Source organism: Pocillopora damicornis, chromosome 11, assembly GCF_964200805.1.
Source record: "Pocillopora damicornis chromosome 11, jaPocDami1.2, whole genome shotgun sequence".
Classification (NCBI taxonomy): Eukaryota; Metazoa; Cnidaria; class Anthozoa; order Scleractinia; family Pocilloporidae; genus Pocillopora; species Pocillopora damicornis.
Window position 1 is genome coordinate 401,641 of NC_142680.1, and position 21,140 is coordinate 422,780.

General features: G+C 38.2%; 4 protein-coding genes and 1 long non-coding RNA gene across 10 annotated transcripts; 2 read left to right on the forward strand and 3 right to left on the reverse strand.

Moving 5' to 3' along the window:
* Positions 1 to 248: 248 nt before the first annotated feature.
* On the reverse strand, positions 249 to 2,834 carry LOC113676650 (uncharacterized). Of its 3 annotated transcripts, none has more exons than XR_003446721.2 (3): positions 2,635 to 2,834; positions 824 to 1,001; positions 249 to 540 (listed from the first exon to the last, which is right to left on the reverse strand). It is a non-coding gene; the product is annotated as an uncharacterized LOC113676650 (long non-coding RNA). The 3 variants fall into 3 exon arrangements; XR_016181298.1 differs by having other exon boundaries at positions 766 to 1,001; XR_016181297.1 differs by having other exon boundaries at positions 249 to 1,001.
* LOC113676648 (uncharacterized) lies at positions 2,402 to 8,524 on the forward strand. Of its 3 annotated transcripts, none has more exons than XM_089188122.1 (5): positions 2,402 to 2,575; positions 3,528 to 4,148; positions 5,609 to 5,969; positions 6,665 to 6,718; positions 7,526 to 8,524. In XM_089188122.1, exons 2-5 carry the CDS (start codon positions 4,028 to 4,030, stop codon positions 7,653 to 7,655), a joined length of 666 nt encoding a protein of 221 aa, XP_089044248.1. In that variant the 5' UTR covers positions 2,402 to 2,575; positions 3,528 to 4,027; the 3' UTR covers positions 7,656 to 8,524. The 3 variants fall into 3 exon arrangements, with proteins under 3 accessions (XP_089044248.1, XP_089044249.1, XP_089044250.1); XM_089188123.1 differs by having other exon boundaries at positions 2,486 to 2,575; positions 3,600 to 4,148; XM_089188124.1 differs by lacking the exon at positions 2,402 to 2,575 and having other exon boundaries at positions 3,695 to 3,868.
* On the reverse strand, positions 8,328 to 9,510 carry LOC113676649 (collagen triple helix repeat-containing protein 1-like). The gene is made up of 2 exons (XM_027193329.2): positions 9,256 to 9,510; positions 8,328 to 8,830 (listed from the first exon to the last, which is right to left on the reverse strand). Exons 1-2 carry the CDS (start codon positions 9,382 to 9,384, stop codon positions 8,471 to 8,473), a joined length of 489 nt encoding a protein of 162 aa, XP_027049130.2. The 5' UTR covers positions 9,385 to 9,510; the 3' UTR covers positions 8,328 to 8,470.
* A 2,082-nt stretch (positions 9,511 to 11,592) lies between these two features.
* Positions 11,593 to 14,125, reverse strand: LOC113676641 (uncharacterized). The gene is made up of 2 exons (XM_089188374.1): positions 14,107 to 14,125; positions 11,593 to 13,974 (listed from the first exon to the last, which is right to left on the reverse strand). Exons 1-2 carry the CDS (start codon positions 14,123 to 14,125, stop codon positions 12,998 to 13,000), a joined length of 996 nt encoding a protein of 331 aa, XP_089044500.1. The 3' UTR covers positions 11,593 to 12,997.
* On the forward strand, positions 13,968 to 19,317 carry LOC113676663 (uncharacterized protein C1orf87). 2 transcript variants are annotated; one of them, XM_027193346.2, is made up of 5 exons: positions 13,968 to 15,724; positions 16,186 to 16,283; positions 16,393 to 16,607; positions 17,462 to 17,836; positions 18,530 to 19,317. In XM_027193346.2, exons 1-5 carry the CDS (start codon positions 14,756 to 14,758, stop codon positions 18,694 to 18,696), a joined length of 1,824 nt encoding a protein of 607 aa, XP_027049147.2. In that variant the 5' UTR covers positions 13,968 to 14,755; the 3' UTR covers positions 18,697 to 19,317. The 2 variants fall into 2 exon arrangements, with proteins under 2 accessions (XP_027049147.2, XP_089044241.1); XM_089188115.1 differs by having other exon boundaries at positions 16,393 to 16,553.
* The last annotated feature ends 1,823 nt before the right edge of the window (positions 19,318 to 21,140 follow it).

Here is a 21,140-nt window from a genome sequence, read left to right on the forward strand (position 1 = left end):
AGATGGATTGGACCCTTACCTCTGGTCACTGAACTCTGCACTCAAACCCTCCCCCCTGACAGTCTTCATTTCTTCCCACAATGGTCCACCTAAAATATTGTTATCTTTCCCTATTATTAATCAACAGTTTTGAACATGGCAGTAGGATGTAGGGTCTCAGTACTTACTGAAAACAACACAACAGCTGTAAAAGGCCTAGGTCTGCCTTTGTATATATTTACAAGTTTCATTCAACCAAATGCCACAAATAATTCAAAAGTGACACTTTTATTGCTATTTGTGACAACAACCTTTGGCAAACCTGAGTCAAATGTCTTATCCATGTTACATCTGTGTGTAATAAAAATGACAAATCCATGTAAATGTCCATTATCTCACTTTGTACCACTACTTTCTTTAAATTTCATTTTATGCTCTTGTAATTGTCATCTTAGGCAATTCATATAAAACAAAAGTATAGCAGAGGCATCTGAGTTTTTCTGAATGTCTTCTTTTTAAAGCTTAAGAATTCTTGTTCATCTAGCAAGTATGTTGAAATATCTGCAGGAAGATAAGACAAAAATTATGATTCTTGGAAACAGCTGAGGGAAAGAATTTTTTCACTAAAATCAAAATTCTTTCTTTACATTAAATTGAAATCATGAAAGTTTGCTGAGTGTAATGATAATGAGATAAAAAAAATGCAGCAATGGGTCTAAAGGGTTCAACCTAAGCCCAGCCATTTGAAAATTTGCTTGTTCTTTACAAGGCAGGTATTTTGCCAACCTAATGGCTGTTAATCATCAGCCCATCCTTTGTTTTTACTCTTATGCCATCCTCTGACTTGATCTGTTTCTAATGGTGATGTCATCCACATAAGGCAGCAGGTTTCAAGTAAAAATCTGAAGACCTTCCATTGTCCTTGATCTCATCCTTGGGGTCTCCAGTCTAGCCATTGATATAAGACGCTGAATGCTGTCTGGGTTTATAGCTGCTTGTTCCATTTGGTTGGTTGCTACAAGCTACAAAGGACACAAAAAATTGTTCTGCACAATCATTGTCATGAGCATCATGGTCAAATTCTCTGAGTAAAAAAAATTATGTTGCAAGTTTATATAGAGAGTGGTGAGGAAACTCTTGACCCTGTACACCCCAATATCAGTATGCATATTCTCATTGCAGTTCTCTATAAATTTCCTGAGGTGCTCATACAATCAAGGTGCTAAACAATCAAGAGCTTCTTTCATTGGTGATAATTTCCATTATTCTCATGACCTTTACACTTGGTTAAATTGTGATAATATAGGGAGAAATTCAATGCTGGTCACTCTCAGGGGTCAGTCAGCTAAGAAAGTAATACTATAAAGAAAAATAAATTAAAACAAACACAAAATGGTTCACTGAACAAAACAAGATTGGAATTCTCAGAGACAATGGCACGTTCTCTGTGTTTATGTTAGGTAAGAATAGGTTCATCCCACCAAAACATGAAACAGATTTTTTAAAAGTTATTCAATTGATTAAAAAGGCTTGCTATTACCCATATATTTATGCAGGTCTTATATTTCCCCAAGAAAGGGGGGGAATACTCAGGCCAATTGCTGATTATTCAGAACCTCTTCTTAATAGTCTCTTCTGTGGCGAGTTATAGACCTCATCATAGTCAGTTTTGGGCTAATGTAATTTTTTTATCCCAACTTAGTCAATTCCTGTTTGTGCATCTATCTCATGATAACACCTCTTACAGGTCATCTTGTATTGCGAGCTGATTATTATATATCAAAACAACAAAACCACAAGTCTTCCCATAATTAAATTCCTATTTTCTAGAGTTTTCTTTTCCCCTAAAGCTGGAAAATGTGACCCCATTCGAGTAACTCTGTGGAAAATGTAACCCTTTTATACTCAATTCAGTCATCAATATACAACCCAATCCAGCTGCACATACCCATGAGACTATTACTAGGAAGTACCCCCCTGAATATTGTTAGACCAATCTGTTGACATTATTATGCCTGGACTAAATTTCTCATGTTGCCCCATTTTATCACTTCACTTATTGCACAATGCATGTCCATTGTACTACTTGTCTATGCACAGTAAGGTTTATCATTTTATTGATGTCATCCAATAAACACACTTTCCCCTTAAAGCTGTGAATCCATTATTTTTATATGAGTATATCATTTAATCCAGTGAACACCACCAGTCCCCTCCCCTAAGGGATAGAAAGATAAAGGGCACCACAGGAAGTCATACACCTAATAAATGTTATCTTGTGTTCATAGCACAGGAGTTGCAATTGGCTTAGAGGAATAGCTGAGAGATTACTGTAAGAGAGAAGGGTCGTATAACAAGTTCCGGCCAATCAAAAAAAAAATAAAATAAACAGCCACTTTCTGTATCGTTTTTCACTTTTACGTGGTAGAACGAGAGGAGTGCCAAATTGTGGCGACTTCCTAGGTGATTAAGCACATTAATGAATTAGGAAGACTCCGTAATGAACTAAACTTTGACCTGCCAGTGGCGGCACACGCACAAGCTTATGCAGTGCGATTGTACGAAAATCACACGATCTGTTCTCCAAAAGACGAATGTAGGTATCATACAACTTACGCATTTGGATCTCCGCAAGTAGGACGGTGAACTACTCACCTGAAAGAGAAGGCTGACACGATACAGTAACTTAAATCCACGTAAATATTGCATCAAGATCGTTTTGTTTTACAACTTGGGTCTCGACCAGCGATAAATCCGGGAAAATTGTTTGTTTTGACAAGTCCGATTTTGTTTAGGAAAAAAAATTCGCCCTGATGTCCAACATCGCGTCGTCGCATTTGTTTATGTAATTGTGAAATACCTCTAGGGGGTACCGTATATTTACTAACAGCTTATTATGCCGTATACCCTCCAGGGAAAATTGGGGTTCCTTTAGACTCATCTCCACTTGTAACATCACTACTAATGGATTAATATCGCTATTAATGTTAGGGAATCTAACTAGAGGTACAAATCTTAAAAGAAACTTGGGGGAGAGCCTAGGGCATTGAAATAGGCGCCCTTTTTTATGGGTAACGGGGTGGGGCCAAGGTGGGGTTCACTGGAAGATCAGGGACGATAGTTAATAAAATCATTTGAATCATCACTCCATCCTATAAATCCACAAGGAGCCCTGGAGTAACGTTGTAAATCCACAGCATAACGACCCAGTCTTTAAATCTGTTACTTCTTTCGCGTGTCACAAGTCGTTCTCTGTGCTAAGTTCAAAGCGAGATAGTAAGTGTCGTTGGAGTCTCAACACCCTGAATACCAGAGTTCTGCGCGAAGCTTATCGAAGTTTGCCATCATTAAGCCTGAACACTTTTTTCCACAAAAATTTTTATCCCAAATAAACTCACCAGGTCCGGGAGGGTGGGGAGGGGGGGTAGAGGAAAACGACTTTTATATGCTTCTGATGGTACTTGGTGCACTTTTGGTCTCTTAGTGAGCTTACGCTGAAAGGAAAACGCATGGGTAAGATGCTTTCATTTTCTGTCCAATTCACATAGGAACACATTTTCAATATACTCTGTTCCAATGGAGAATTACATCACCCGGTCTGTTCAACAACGTCATTTCAGATCCTGCCGATGATCATCCGGTGTTTCACCCTCAAGTACTTAGGGCGTATATCGCGTGCAACTACGTCAAATCCAACGGGGTCAGGTAACAGGATGTTGTCATAACAGAGCAGAATTGACACAAAAGACAGAAAGCTGAGACCAGAAAGTGTGCCAAAAAATTGGCCTTACGGTCAAATGGAGGTAAACTTGATATCAGTTGACTTTTGGTATGTTAGAAAGACGCTGACAACCGCGATCAAAAGGGATGTGTGCGGCTGCTGTCACCAGTAAGTCATGACTGCTATCTACGGGCATTGATATCAGTCTTTGCTTGCGCGCTACAGAGTACAGTTTTTGCGCCGATCTGCAGCGTCATATATTGGCATCTTGTAAACCGCTGAACGAGACACGAAATTCGATTGTTCCTTCCTTGGCAGTTGGTCAAGATGTTGCTGAAGATGTTGCTGCATAAACATTCCGACATTTTGACCGCCATCATTTTGATGTCAATGTTTTGCGCTTCGTCGCAGTCGCTAAAACCCCTCATAAACAGCACAAATACGTCAGGTAAGAACAAGACGCTTCTAAGCCGTGTTGTAATGTTTGAGGCCAGCTAAACCAGATTACACCAACATTAATTTGTTTTTAATTACTCCGTACTCAACTATCGGGATGTCCCCACATATAATACCTTTGATTCGATTCTTAAAACCATCGATTAATGTCTCCGAATTATTGTTTTTTCACAAAAGGAAATCATCTTTTGATGCTTCATTACTGAAATTTATCGAAATAGAGCGAGCGACAAGCCTATAATTATGTCTTTTTGCACTCACTACTGATTTATCACCGTGTTACGCTAAGTTCTTGTTATGGTCGTAACAGTTGCGTAATTCATTTGTGTCAATGTTGGGTCTATTTCGACTGAGACCATTTCTGATCTATCTATGTCGGTGGCTGTCTTATGGACTATGTAACATGCATGTTTGAAGTCCTGTTGTATTAGCCATCGCCAAAACACAGTTCAGACACGTTAATACTGGTATCAATGACGTACATTTCCATATACTGATGCATTCCGGGCGTAATTCAAGTCACGCATCCACAAATTTTTCGCCAATTTTTTTTCAAAAACGACTGGCATTACGAGGCATAACCTATTCAATGTTCATTCACAATAGAAGCTTTCATGATTCAAAAAATACACAGACAGCGGCTCATTAGTTTTTATTGTAATATGTTCGAGAGTCAGTCCTGATATAATGGCTTACTGTTTCTGGCATGAAAACTATTTTGGTCTGTAATCAGCCAAGCTTATTCTTGGCTTCCTATTTTCTATATTTGCTCTCCATGAATTTTTGTTTTGCTTAGGAAACTTTCTGTGTATCATGATAGAAATGCATTCCGAATCGTAAAATTTTTAATATATTTTTCGTGATTCGTGAAACATCGAAAATCATGATTCATGACATCTCTCGCAGCAGGGGTATTCCTCAACCTATTTGAAGAGGACTCAGCGATCAAAAACGCATTCCCTTATAGCAGAACTTCTACCCTCAAAATAGAGAAAAGTGAGGATTTCATCGTTAAAATAATGTTTAGAACTTTTCGACAGTTTTTGACCATAGCGTGTCAAGCAATATTAAGCATCCATTTACATCGTGTTCTTTTCCATCAACTGATACTTCAGGGGTTCTACTAATCCCTCTTAGTCTTCATTATAAAATTCATTAACATGATATGATCTACACCCTGCTCAGGCTGTAAACCATTTCACGCTTGAACCCCCAGAGTTGACTTTCATACCACTTCTTCTTCTTTTTTCAATATATTATCCTTTTAACAAGTGATGATCCAGCATCGGCAGGACGATCTCACCTCGATAAAACTACAATTTCTCTTGACTAATTTGCAATGGAACGTATTACAACCAGAAGAGAGAATTACTATTCAGATCCTGGGAGGTTAACGGAATTAGATGACAGAGCCTTGCTCTCCTGGTCTGAATATTTATTTTTCCTTTTTAGACAAGGAATCATTAACAAGCAACACAACACCAGTGCATCGTCCGCAGTCTAACGCTACAACAACTGATAGTACAATTTCACCAAGTTCCGCCCCAACTGAACTATTTGATCTAACAACAATCAAAACAACAAATATTTTTCCCACGACAACAGCCACAACTAGTGGGGAACTCCTTCAGGCAACAGAAACTACTGAAGGCACCAAGAGCAGAACCACAACTAGTATCGTAGAAGCAAACGCACAAGCAAATAAAACACACGAAAGCTCATCAAGTACAATATTGGCTGTGTCTCTCTCGTTAGGATTTTGTTTATTAGCTGTAGGAGTCGCTGCAGCTGTATTCTTTGTTCGCTGGAAAAGGTGAGACACGAAACTTGCTGTAAAATCTCTAAAATCCGTGGTGCTGCATCGGTGCGGGGCATTACGAAGTAATTTAGTTTTATCAGCTGTGGTGATAATGTAAATTTGTCACCGTAAAGAGTCCATTCCTTTTGCTGACGATTTGAGCGTTAGCTCGTCGTCAGAGGGGCTCTGGTGAAGGGCTGACGCTCGAAACGTCAGTTTTAAAAACTCTTTACGGTAACCAATTTACATTATCAACTAAGCTGATAAAACCAATTTATTTTGCCTTAAAATCTGCCCGGCTCTAGCAACTCCTGGTTATTCCAGCTATTGTAATTACGTGTAGTTTAGGCAGATAAGACTACAACAAGGATTGTTGTTGTCGTTATTTCAGTCAATTGTTTAGAATTCATATGATTTATTAACGATATAGAACTTTTCCTACCGCCATTGTTTTCAATAACACTAAACTATTCAATTCTGTTCAATTAGTTTGGGTGAGCAACGTCCAAATTTAAAGAGCCTCTAGAAAAATAAAAGCTGATAACTTTTACTTTGAAACATTTTTATATTTTATTATTTGATGTTTTGTGTTTCATATGTTATTCTTATGTAATCATATTTCAATTGTGTTTTCGTTCTCTCTAATATTTCCCCCAAAATAAAGAGGCACGAAAAAACGTTAATCATGCGTATATTTTATCTCATTTTAGAATAAAAAAGATGAAAAAGGGATTTCAAGAAGAAATGGCAGTCATTTGTCTTCAGTAAGTCCCTTTTTCAGTAAACTGTTGAAACACAGTAAAGCATTTGCTACATAAGAGACAATGGAAAATATAATACACACAGCAGAAGTCTTCACTCCACCTCGGTGAAGCGTATTCATGTATCGGACACCTTCTCAAGCTTGAGTACTTTACCCATGCAGCCATACATGAACTCATTACATTCGTTAATGTGCGCAGTATTCGATATTTTAGAAAAAAAGATTACAGAGACCTGAAATCAAGAGATACGTCGAAAGTGATGTTTGGCAACCATGACAACTAAACTTTGGTATTCGTATAACATCCAACTATTTCCCAATTATTTTCAACATATTTTTAAGACCCACCCGTGGATCTATAGTTATGATACCAGAAATAAGTCTAAACCAACATAAAACAATCATCGATTCTCCATCGAGGTCCTCAGATCTTGACTGCTTCCCTGCCTGGCTGGGAGTTCATGAGTTCGCTAAACTCTGCCTCACTTTAAAGCAAAGGTTTAACGATTTGGTTATTGAAATCGTCTGTCATATTCAAGTTCTACCTCGGATATAAGGTGACAGAGCCTAAATTTGTAATCTTCTACAGTTTCTTTACGATTAATTGCCAAATCAATCCTAGGATCTTGTAACATTGTATGTATATGATATCATTGTACTTTTGTCTGCAAGTTATATGAATAACTAAGTAGTGAATATATCAGTAAATAAATAAACAAAACATGGCTTTGTAAGCCAAAGAGGCTGTATAGGGCCTTGCTGAGTTACAGCTGATAACAGTTATTTTCATTTGTTTCTTTTTTTCTAGCGACGAGCTGGCTTCAGAGGCCCTGTACTGTTCATGGAAACCTTTCATGGATGGAAATGAAAACAACAAAATAAAACTTGTCATTGAAACTTCTACCAGTGACGCAAATACTTCACGAGCGAACACATAACAACTAGGATGGATCAAATTAAGTAGCTCTGTGTGCACGTATAGAAGCATGTCTCGCAGCAAAGGAAATATCGACAACAGCCATAAGTTATAGATAGAATTGTACATACCCTTTCTTCCTTACACCAACATACATATTGCCAAAAGGCAGGCGGGTTTTCGTGCGCAAATTAATTTTAAATCATTCAAGTTTTCAGGAGGATCAATTAATTGAAGTTAGTGTTCCAGTTTGCATAAACCTGCACTGATTTTGCACTCTGGCGACTTAGCAAATCAACATATATCGTTTCTGTGTTTAATATATATCATTTATATTCATCCGTTCTTCCTTCATCCTAGAGTAAGTAGGTTAGTAAGTGAAACCTCTTTACAGCAAAGTACCTCTAGCTCAGTTAACTTTGAATGGGGACGTTACAGCTTGATAACGACGCAATAAGTGGAGATGTAATCTAAGGACTCACTGCATATCTCGGGTATCCGAGACAACCCTTGCACTGAGCGTAACTGGCCGAGCTAAATTCTCACCTATTTCTTTTAAAAGTCTGTACTTCTATTCCAAACACTATCATTGCACACTCCTGACGATAACCGTTTCAACTGCTACTCTTGAACGCTCATTTGGTATTGTCTAATAGTATGGTGTGAGGTATAAAATGAAAAGAAACAACACGTATTTTTCCCTTATGAAGGCTTTTATTGCTTAACTAACAGAGCAATAATACAAAGGGCTGTTTGTCCTAAATCCATCATCTTAAAACCTTCGATAATAGGCGGGGCTTGAATACTCGGAAGTTAGCATCAGCTGACAGGTTAATGTTATGTTGCATACAATGTCACCTCTTCAATAAAGATTCTTGACAATGTGGCAAAGCCTGTGTGACCATTCCCCAATGGTAACCCTGTGCCAAGGCAAGGACCGATTCTTACTTCTACTTTCACCCCTCCCTCCTGTACGTTATGGCAGTGACCTTCAATGTGACCGTGCACGTGACTGTTGAGATTTCCGGCGTGGGCCTGGTACAGAGCGCCTTCTATTGGCCCAGGAGTACTGCACTCGACACCGTTAAATGTGAAATACCACCGATTACAACAGTGATGACATCCAGAGATTCTGATATTTCCAGAATAGTATACACGAAGGGCTGTGTAACTGACTTGTTTCTGGAACTCGCAGGCCTGTTAAGAGAGCAATCGATCAAACATCAAGCTTGCCTAAAAATGCACATGAAGGTCAGAAATACTACAATACCTGTCGGAGTGCACCAGTGTCTAAGATTAATTCTTCAAACTTTCCCACAACCTTTCAAAATGATACTTAAGGAAAGGTACAAATTGAAATCCGTTGGCCTTATCCGTTAGTCCCTCAACAGAATTTCCAGTGCGTCAGTTTACAAATAAATCTTTACTCCTCTACTTTTCTTCAATCATTCGTAGAAGAATAAAATGGAGGAAGACTCTGAGGTAAAACCAACAAGGATGACATTGTTTGTTTTTCGTTTTCGGCTGCTTTTTTCTGCTTCGATAGTATGAGCAAAATGGTTTTAGTAGCATATTGAAGAAGAGGCCTCTTTGCTAACAAACGATAATGTAGATCAACTGACCCATATGATGCCTTTATCTTTTGGATCCTCTCTCTTCCATGTGCACTCTTTCCAAGAATAACCACAGCCGAGAACTCGCACAATATTCAGGGCCAGAAAACACTGCAGGAGAATTATTCTAGCAATCATTGCTTCACTGAGCCTCCTCCTCAGAATACCCTCTGAGTTTTCAAATCGAATTGTTACTTTTATTAGGTGATCGAAGAATGAATGGTATTTCAAGAGTTCATCCGGTCCTAGGAAAATAGTAATTTCGTAATGAAACTATTTCTGTCACTTTTTGAGTCCTTCCACCTGATACTTTACAAGGAATGACACTTTTCCAATTAATTGCCACATCCACCCCATTTGGACTGACTGCTCTGCGGCTTCCAAATAAGTAAACACAAATCCAAAGCAAGGGAAACCCAACCACTACACACGCTAAATTCCATTGATGAAATCTTTCTCTTTCATCAACCTTAACTCAACCGGTTAGTTAAAGGAAAAATCAAAGTGCTCTGTGAGCAAACTCGTGAATTGACACATGATTTTTTAGATTATGTTTAATGTTATCTGGTTTAGGGAATTTTGTGGTTGATTGTCATATCTAGAGTACGAGCAGTAGTTCAGTGTTCGCTAATGTAGCAAAGAAACAAAGTAACGTTTGGATAAGAAGGCATTACAATTGAAATGATCATGCTATTACATTTGACAAGGTGGATGATGTCATGTGTTTTAAACGTCTATCATTTTTGTTTCTGGTTCAAAAGAAAAGGTTGGAAGTAAATGTGGGTGAAAAGTGAAATTTACTGTCTTTCGTTGTAAATATTAGAAAATCAAGGCAATACTGTCTTAATGAAAACATTAACAATTCCCTCTTTATCAAATGAGACAAACGGGAACGAGTTTTGAGTGATATAACTAAACCAAGCCTGCCACCGTCATTTTGGATCTCCGCCTGGGTAGATTTAGGTCACGTGCTAGGCAACGTATGATCAATAACAAGATAGAATTTCATTTCAGGCCTATTTATCAATTTTGTGGTGTGTAACTTTCGCATTTTAGTACGTTGTATGTATGTTGAATCTTCAAATTGTGTTGAAACTTAAAAGAAAATTGTTCTTTAAAAATTCACTGAAAATCGGTAGCTAAAATTGTTTGTTTAGGTGTTATCTGATTTTCGTGTTAACTTGTTATTTCGTCAGTCGCCGGCATCTTTTGTTGCTTCACACAGGAAAAACACACGCGACGAAACGTAATGATCAATTTTGTCCTCAATCTCACGCTCTAACAGAAAAAGCTTTTGAACATCTGTAAACTCCGAGCGCTTCGCAGTAAGTGATATTTTCAATGAATCTTCGGATTGTTTTCAAGTTCAAGGATTGTAAATTACAATTTTATGAAAAACGAAGGTTGTTCTGTTATTTCAGTATGAATCCTTGCATGCCTGCCAGTCGCTGGCGCCGCTTGTTGAAACTAAAACGAAAAAAAAAACTCTTTTAAGATTATCATTGGCTTCTTTTTCACCCCACCACTATTCTTAGCAACAAAGGTCGCCATTTCGTCTGTTTATTGCTCGCCAAAAACTATAAAATGCACTCAAAAGCCTAAAATCTAAAAAAAGTTTACAGGAATCGACCAATCGAGCGAGCGAATGCCATTCCCCACATCGTATCTATAACTCGCTCTTGCGCATGCGCGCAATTCACGAGTTAAAAAGCAACTACTTATGAAGGAGTATCAAGACCATTACAATAAAGTAATAGTCTTTCAAAACATTGTTTTGTCTTGTAATATTCTGCTACCTTTCCTTTATAGTAGTCCGTTTTGGAAAAAATCCAAAATTTCTACAAACAACTCCAGGGGTGTAATCTGTTCCCTAATTAAATTCTCAAGTGCTGACATCAATTGTACTTACCACGTCTGACAATTATTGTGACAATAAAATCAAACGACTGTAATTTTTATTTTCATTTTAGTCTAATTTGTTATTGATTTGTTCCCAAGCCTTGCTACCTTACAACTCCAGGGGTGTAATTTGTTCTTTAGTTAAAGTCTCAAGTGCGTGCGGAGACTGATTGATTGATTTTTTTTACCACCTCTGACCATTAATGTGAAAATGAAATCACACGATGACAAATATTTTTTTTTCCGGTTGATCTGAGTAACCTTTTTAATTTTCTCCCAGGGTTTGTTACCTTAGTTTTAGGCTTTAAAGCCTCAAGGTTTTGAAATTTTCTGCTACACCACACCCCACTTCTCGGTGTGCATAGCTATATTTAAAATGGTGTCATGTTTGCAAGCCCGAGTAGCCCCCATGATGGTAAATTTCCCGATGAACAAAACCAGTATAAGTTTCAATCCACAATTTTCCTTTCTTTTATTCATTACCTAACATCCTCTACAGCTAGTTTCCACCAGTAGCCATCAATATTAGCAACCCCACTGTTACGGGAAATTGATAATACAGGAAAGCACTGAGGTAAGTCACATGCAAACAAATCAAATGTAGAACGCATTATTAAAAATGTTATAAGCGGTCAAACTAATTAAAAAAGCAACTTGTCTTAAAAATAGTTTCCAAGAGGTATATTTGTAAACATAAATGTCAATAATGTTTGTCTCTGGCGGTTAAGTATATAGATTAATAGGATAATTTATTCAAGGACACTAGTCATTTACAGTCAAATATATGCTTCATTCTTTAATCCTAGCTTACTACGGCACTTAGTCACAATATAGCGACTCACAGCCAGGCTGTGGTGATAAGAGGGGACGGATTCGGCGTTGATCATGGGTATATGCAACATAATTTGACTAACTTGGTTCACATATGAGCAACTTTCCAGGTGAACATCTGGTCAAAGGAAGCCGACATTTACTAGTGTTTCAGAAACTACAGAGTACATGTCTCAACAAGCAGAACCACCGATGCAACAGTTCTACGGCTTAGCGTAATCCAAACCAAAATTATCAAAATGAACATAGAATACACCTTCACACGGGATAGGTATATACGAGTACAAAATGGCGCCACTTGGGTCATGAACATGAAGTAAAAGTTTGCAGGCTAAGAAGTGAAACTACGTGTTTAATCTTCTTCAGTTAAAGGATCGAACTCCTGGATAATAAAACGCCAAATATTTATTATGAAATATTGAGTTACAATCTCTCCTCTTGCCATGAAGTGTGTTCCTTTATCAAACCAGTACAAAGTCTTGGTTTCGCTAGAATTCATTTTCTTGTAAGTGTCTTTACCACCTGTAAATTAATTGCTTGTTTTGTCCTCAATGTTAATGATCTTGCGATTGAAAATGGGTGGCAAGAGTCCTAGCGATAAAGCAAACTCCATAACCCTAACATCGTCTGCGGGTGGTGCCATATCTGGGCTTACGATTCCATTCAGATAAAGAGTGATGTAGCTTCCAGTAGAGAAACCCGTTCCCAAAAAATCAGTAAAGGAAACCGCCCTCTGTGGATGAGATACATGAGGCTGAACAACCTGGACAAACTCAAGGTTACCTTTATTCTGACCGAATCTTCCTGAAACAATTTTCATGGGGAAGTTCGTCTCGCTGATGAAATGAGCGTAAAATGAAGGCCCAAAAGCTGTCAAAACATGACGTCTCAGCCAATTTCCAGTGTGAATTTGATGCCCTTCTACTTTTACCTTCACTAACTGGCGAGACACTTTCCTCGCGGCAGATTCCACCGTGTCAAGACTTTGGATTGGCGTCAAAGCCAAGCTGCCTCTGACTGTCTATACCAAGCTCTTACCGCGAAGGTTTCTGCTTAAAGCCAAAATCTTGGTCAATTTTCCACCCTGGTAGGGAAGACTTCCGAGGAACGTCAAACACCTCACATCTGACAGAAAAGAAAGTTTTCCTTTCGCATCCCTTCTTTGACAGCTTATCTTTCGATTAACGACCTCTTCATTCTCTTTATACTCGCTTCCAAACTGAACATATTTTCCTTTGGCAGCTAACAGAAGAGCCATGAAACAGCCGTAAGCTTTGCAATACGTGACCAAGGCTGTCACGCAATCTGCCACATCAGGATCTTCCACCACGCTATCTTCATATTTAAAAGGAAGCGGTGACTCAAACCTGTTGGCCAACTCGCCCAAAAACTGAACGTAATCATTCCATAGATTGTCATCATCAAGTTTCTCTCCAGGCTGCATCGACTGAAGCTGATAGATCTGATCTGAAACACGTCGTTTGAGACCATTGTACTTCTGGTCCTGAAATTTTCTGCTGAAGAGAGTCAATTCGCTGTGAACTACTTCTGCCAATTTTGCCACAACACTTGGTTCATTTGGCTTGTTGACGGTGAGAGCAGCACTAAGGATGCAACACAGCACTTTAAATGCAGGTCCAAACGGCTCGCCTTTCAATACAGCCAAACTGGACATGATCTCCAATACTCCCTTGTAAACTGCATGAGTGCTCCCACTTCCAAACTTGCCTAGGGTGTCTATGGAAGCTACGATAACTTTACCCATATTTTCGATATAAATTTGCCTTGATTTATCTTTCTCACTCTCCTTTTGTTTTCTTACCCAGTCACCTATTTCTTTAAGTTTGTATTCGAAATCCAGTCGATGTGTTGGGTGACAGGCCTGAAAATAGTCCGTTATCCTTGAATGCAAAGATCTCAATACTTCCTGAATATCGTCCTCTCTTCGAGGAATGTTTGTGTCACATTCAGCCATAGGAGCAGCTGATAATCTGTTGCCTGTAGATAAATAAATAAAAAGAGAAGGGTGGTTCCTAAGTTCCTATCGATTAAGCCAGAGAATACGTATAGCTTCAAAAAACGGGACCCAAGTTGTATTTAGTAGGTCAAAACAGTACTGAAGTGTCAAACCTGTGAGGAACTCCGACATCCGAGTCTTTTTTTCTTACATTATTATAAAGGAAAAGAGATATACTGGGAAAGATCACCGGTTACCATACCCCTTTTTAAGAGAAAGAAGATCAACGAAAATGTCTATTCAGATGTCTTAGCTTTTCTTTCGATTTAACCGTGCAAATGAACCTAGCGAAGGTTTGCTAACCACTGGCAAACGTGATGGACAGTATGAGGGTTGAAATTGTTTTAAAAACCATTCTTACAGATATTGAATAACTTCATCAAACATGCATTTACCTTTGCCATAATTACTTACTCAAATCGTTCGCTGTTTTGTAATGAAAATTTTATCTACCAAATTCGACCAAAATTCAGAACACTACTCTCGCGATCGTCATGAGTTTCTCGCCATACTCTTCCCCAGACTCTCTCGAACCGCAATAGTTGGAGCATGGAACTGGTTTTCTAACTCTAAATTATGTTACACCTTAGCAACGCAACTAAACTGTTTAATTTTAATTTTCTCAGACACCAGAGACTACTGTGATCTATGCGTATACGTTTTCATATCTTTTTCGTTAATAATGAATGAAGCAGTTATGGTTTTATTTACTGCTAAGAACTTGTTTGCGGGAAAAATCCAGTATGGTTGAAGACATCCAATATGGCCGGCCTTGCTCCGTTTGGACGAGACGATCAGCCTTTCTTTGATGTGAAAATTGTGGGTGGAAAACGAGTTGAAGTCGAAGTTGATAAATATGGAAACCCCTTGAAGCAGGAAAGGAGCACTCATCTACCAGGAACTCAACAGAGGGTGAGTCCTTCAGCTATATCGTCAAGGGCATCTGTTCCCCCGTGGGTAAACAGAGGCGACACACCTCCAAGAAAACTTTTAAAATCACTGGAAAGTCCTGAAGACGGGAGTCACAACTCCGCACAAGGTCTTCACAGATTTTCTTCGCCAAGTTCTCATGCTGTTTTACCGCCGATAAAAAAGTCTTTAAATTCGGGTGTAGATGACGAAAGCAAGACCAAGTCTTTGGCTTCAAGATTGAATTCAGTCTTGTTAGGGTTTGACACTTTGAGACTTAAAGATGCCTATCTTAGCTTCGCGGGCTTTGACTCGACTTTGTCGGGTTTTGTGTCTGCAGAGCAGATTGAGAGAGAATTCTTTAGACTACAAATACCAGTGAGAGGGGAGCTTTTAAAAGAATTATTAGCGTTATTCATGTCAGCTCATAGACCAAATTGGGTCAATTATGAACAGCTTTTGAAGTTTTTAAATAATGCTGTTCAGCCAGCACCTACAAAAGAATTTCGTGTCCCCAAGCTGGATTTAACATCAAATCCTGGTGACAGACTGCAAGAGAAAATATCGGCTAAATCTCCCAGGGAAAAAAACTTGCCATTAAAACCAAATCAAGTATCTCCTAGAGCTGATGAATCACAGAAAGGTCGTCAGAGTGCAATAGCTGTAAGAAAAGCTTTCCAAGATAAGCAAGACACTGCAATCTTGCTACAAATGGAAGAAATGCTCAAGGAAGTTGGTAATGCACAAGAACAAATTCATACTTTAAGGAGAGCTTTGGAAGAACAGGATGTGGCAAGAGCAGAGGTCATATCTACTCAGAAGGTATGATAAAAACAACATTAATTTTTCTGTAAACAACTATTTCTTGCCTTATAGGATTTAACTAGAGATACTCGACAGTATAAAAAACAGTATAAAATAGAAGTTGGCAATTGAGATTAGCAGGTTTCAGAAGACCAGCATACTGAAAGAATGAATAACTAGCCATCTTGACTTAGTTGTGATATTTGATACTTGTATCCCAACTCCCAAAAGTTTAAGGAGAAGAATGTAATTTGTGATTCAGTGTAGTATGCAGATGGTGTCTGGCGTCTTTTGTCTGGAGATCAGGTTATGTTGTATTTCATGCATAGTCTATAGGAAGAGGAATGAGACTTGACCAATTTTCAAATTTCATTCTCACAATGGCTACATATGTATGTCAAATATCAAAGGATAGAATAAATGTAAAATGCTCAGCCAGAGTGTCAAGAGACTGACAATGTTTCCCTTTTTCCATTTAGTTGAAGACAATTTGTTTGCATCATCACATTCCTTTTCACAACTCCTTGTTGGATAAAATAATTGACAGGCTTGACAGATACAACTCAGGAAGAGTGAGGTAGGTGATAGACATATTATTAGATGAATAAAGTGTCATAACTGCTTATAAACAATGTTATAATTGTAAAACCCCATTTGATGTGATGATTGTCTGTATTTTCCCTCAGCTGGTTTGAATTCATCTCCTTCATTGAGCGTGCACTGCCTCTTCCTTCACCAAGTGTTGCCTCAAGTCCAAGCCCAAGTAGGAATAGTCGTCATGGTTTAGAGACTCCCCCTACCAGGCCAGTGTGGGAAACAAGACAGCCTCTTAAAGGAGTCAATAAAGGTGGGCAAGATGGGCTGCAAGTTGATATGCTTCAGGGGCAACTGCAAAGTTTAGGTAACACTTTCGTCATTGAAACTAGTTAATAAAGTGATTGTTGAAAGCAAAATACTTTTTAAATGCATCATAGCTTTCCCCAACCCCTTGCTATAAGAGCCTCTGCCATTCTGTCTTAATTTTAATTGAAGATGAAAAGTAACAGTACTGATACAGAAAATCAGCACCTTACCACAGCCATTCCCTGCCAATTTTCTCTTTTTAATAATTCTGCATAATAGAAGACAAGGAGAAAGAATCTTTTGCAATTCCATGTTCTGCTCTGCAGCAACATCATGTCCTCCCACACCTTTGTCCCTTTGCCCTTGTAACAAAACACTACAGATAAATAATTTACTGGAGTGTTCACATCTTTCTTACACTCTTTCTTACACTCTTTCTTACACTCTTTCTTACTCTCTTTCTTACACTCTTTCTTACACTCTTTCTTACACTCTTTCTTACACTCTTTCTTACACTCTTTCTTACACTCTTTCTTACACTCTTTCTTACACTCTTTCTTACACTCTTTCTTACACTCTTTCTTACACTCTTTCTTACACTCTTTCTTACACTCTTTCTACACTCTTTCTTCCAGCCCTTATAAAGTACCCATTTCCTGCCCTCTTCTCTCCTGTACCCTCTACACTCCTTGTTCTCTGTTGCAAGTTATAACTGCCATCCTGTCATATGTTATAGGCGCAGTGTATTGCCAATTTTTCACACACTACCCCCAAATTTTACCTCCCTTTCCCCTTCCTGTAACAGCTAAGCTCTGTGTTGAAGAGTGTCTTTGTATGTATATAAAGAGACATGTACTATAGATATGTTTTGTTTATCTGAGCTGTTTTCTTTTTGTCATATTGTGAGAACAGATCAAGAGGGAAGTGTGGTTGGTGATAGACAACAACAGGATTCATATCAACGTCACAAAACAGCTCCAATGCATCAGGTGTCAGATGAGAGGGGTGGGGATGATTTTAACATGTCACTGTATGCTGAAGATGAAAGAAGACAACTTGAAGACAGGCGAGAGGACTTGTTAAGGAAGCAGCATGAATTGATTGAACAAAAACGGCAAATTCAGAGAGAACAGGAAGAGATTAATCAGTTTATTCAACATCAGAAAGAGAAGCTGTATGCAGAAGACCATGATTATGAACCTCCACATTATGTGCAGAAGGAAAGTAAGGTTGAGAGATTTATGAAGCTGGCAAATGCTCTTTATGTTTGTGACCAGGATCAGTCAGGTAAATTTGAACACAATAATTCTCCTTACCAATTTTAAGGAATTCTTTGCTGGTTATTCTTGAAACTTTTCTTTTGTCATACAATAGTTAACATTCAGACACATGTAGATTCCATGTTGCTGTGTGTCAGTTCATAAATAGTAGATCACAGCTGACGTCAAAATGTTGTGAGAACAAAATGTGGCTCACAATGTGCAGTCACCGTTGATTTTCTTACCACACTTTATGTCTTCTGTGATCCATTTCTGTACATACTAATGGAAACATGGAATTGATTTTTTTATGTGATAAAAAATATAATGTTTTTAACCCTTTAATCCCTAAGAGAGACTGGCATCTAATTTCTCCTAACATTAAAGTCAAGAGAATAAATGAACTGATCACCAACTACAGAAGCTCTTGATTGTTAGACAAATTCTTCTCGTCAGCACCTTAGTAAATGTACAGAGAACAGTATGGAGAATATGAATACTGATGTTAGGGTGTAAATGGTTAATTTTGACATCATCTGTGCATCTTTCCTTTGCAGATCATAAGTAAGAACTCATCAAATGAGTGTGTAATTCAGCTTATCATGTAAACAATATTCTTCAATTGACAATTTCTGATTTTTTCCACTCTGCTGGTATTCAAATGTGTATTTCTCTCTTTGTTATTTCGCTCTAAAATTTTTTTTCTGTTATTCTCATGCAGGTCTCATAGAGGCAGACATAGCTCGTCGATTACTGAATAACTACAACCTTGTTAATCAACTGGACTTCTCTGCCCAGCTGATTGAAAACACGATCAAAAGTTGTTCAACCACAGATGACAAAGTTAGTGTGGATGATTTGATAGATGAACTTAAGAGCCATCTTTAAAAGAGGTGCTTGTTAAAAAATGGTGTTCATTTGTGTGGTGTGTAATGGGATGAACATGGTGCTTTCATTTCATATTCAGAACAATGCCTTTCTTCGTGTATAACATTGTTCTCGAGGTGAAAGATTTCCTTGTCTCAGGAAAACTAGCATTGATAGGTTTAAAGAGAGTGCCTGTTCAAAAACTTGTAAATATAGAGAGAAGACTGCTTTCCAAACAACAAGTCATGTTATCAGGAGACCTCTTATCCTTAGCCTCTGAGGGGTTTGAGGGCCCGATAAGCCTAAGAATAAGCTAAGAATGAGTTGCACTTATAATACTCGTAAGACTTTTATTTGTATTCATATTCCCTTGATCTTGTAATTTAAGTTTGGAGACAGGATTTTTAGTTGTAAATTTATTTATTGTAAATAATGTTGTATGTCCATGTATATAGGTATATGAACAAAGGTACCATTATCCATATTGTGCTTGAAACAAGCCTAAAGAATGCAGAGTCTGTAAAAAGCACCATGAACTAAACATTTAGATCTGTCTAAATGGGTAATTGAAGTAAAACAAAATCTGAATGTTCTTCAAGCTAATCAGAATTAAATTTGTTTATGGGATTACTTCCTTTAAAAGCCTTTGCATTTGCGTCTTATTTGAAAATTTTTGAGAACAAGCAGTCAAAAATTGTTATAAGTGTTTAATTTCATTGTAAAAGTGGGATGTCCATCCTCTGATTGTCACCTAGCTCGCTTCCATCATCTTAGTAGAGGCAACCTGGTAGAGAAAGTTGATTTGGAGGCATAGGGGGATGTCTTGCGTATCAGAGTCAAGGATCCCCGTGGGAGACTGGGCCAAGTTTAATCTCGAGCTTGAGAAAAAGATATAGGGAGGGGACAATCATTGCACATGCGCAAATATTAACTGCCCCGAGACCGGTAATTGGCGTGTACGTGCAAATTTCCGAGTGTTCTCATTTATCTACGCCGGAAGTGCGTCTTCCTTTGCTCCGGATTTGCGTTTTCCGACAAGACCGTACTTGCAATTTTTGTTTCCGATAAGAAATAAGATATGACTGTGACCTTGTGATTATGAGGTATCGAGTTATTTTTTTGACGCAGATTTGTGGTTCAACAATCTTCAGCAGATAAGTTTATAACTTAACTAAAATCATGTCCATTTGGCGCATACAGGTCAAGTTAGCTCCTGTTTCAACAGAAATGAACCTGGGATGAGATTGTCTTTTTGCACACTGTAAAAGTTGACTTTAAACCTTCTTTGTCTTTAAGTGTCGCAAACACTGAACCGATATCAGTATCAGTGCAATCAGTGCAGAAAAAACACTCTCTCGCATAAAAAAACGTAACTAAAGTGGTTATTGGCCTTGGTGAAAGGCCAAGAATTACGTAAAGTTGTAAAAGTTGGATTGGAGCGGACTTTTTACTTTTTCATTTTAACTCTGGCATCTCCCATGGGACTTTTTATGAAATATAGCTGGTTTCATTATTTGAGTTAAGATTTAATTTTCGTTAAATTATTTAGTTTCCTTGTCCGGAACTAGCGACGTCATAGCTCTGGCGCATTATAAATATATCAAACAGACTGATAAATAAAATAGCAAGTCAGCAACCTGCCGGTCATTGTTACAGTAAACCGTCTGGTAAACTTAGAATCTGTTTCACGTTTTAAGTCAGAAATAATTGAGATTTCTCTCTCTGAGTAACAGCATTAAGAGAATGATGTTTTTAAACACAGCAAGTAAAATTGTTACAAAAAAGCAGAGATCAAGTAGTGTTTCAGCGCAGTAAAAGATCAGCTGTGATATTTCCTTTTCAACTTCAGCTTTTTTTTTTCCCCGAACGGATCTCCCCGAGGGGGGTAATTAATGATCAAGAATCATGCCGAGTTGCAACATTCTCTCATTTTCTAGTTACTGGGATACCTGTGGTAGCCCAGTCATAAAATGCCTTTGTTTTTTTGTCTTTTTTTTTTTTTTTTTTTTTTCCTCCGCCACAAAATGGAAAAATTGCGCAATAGTACCCAGAGTTCATTGGGCCCTCAACACCATGACAACTAACTGTGATCCAATGAAGGTGAAGATGTTCACATGCTGATCACGTGTTATCTTGATGATGATTGACGTTGTCATGCATGGACAGGTCCGGGTCACATGACGAGCACGAGATTTTCTTTTGTCGGTCGTTTCGTATTTCAACGTGTTTGGATTACGATCACCTGAAGCGTTATAGCGCAAACGCTCGAAATACTTACAGACGCATACACAAGTCGTATTGTTCGCGGCCAGTCCACACTAAAAGATGTTATTGAGCGGTAATTTTGGACCGGATTGAGTCGCGAACTGTGTATCCGTTGTAGTTTCTGGTGATTTCTGCCGTTTTAAGCTTGCTTTACCATCACTGTTATTCACATCATCTACTTTCATTACGTTGGTAAAATC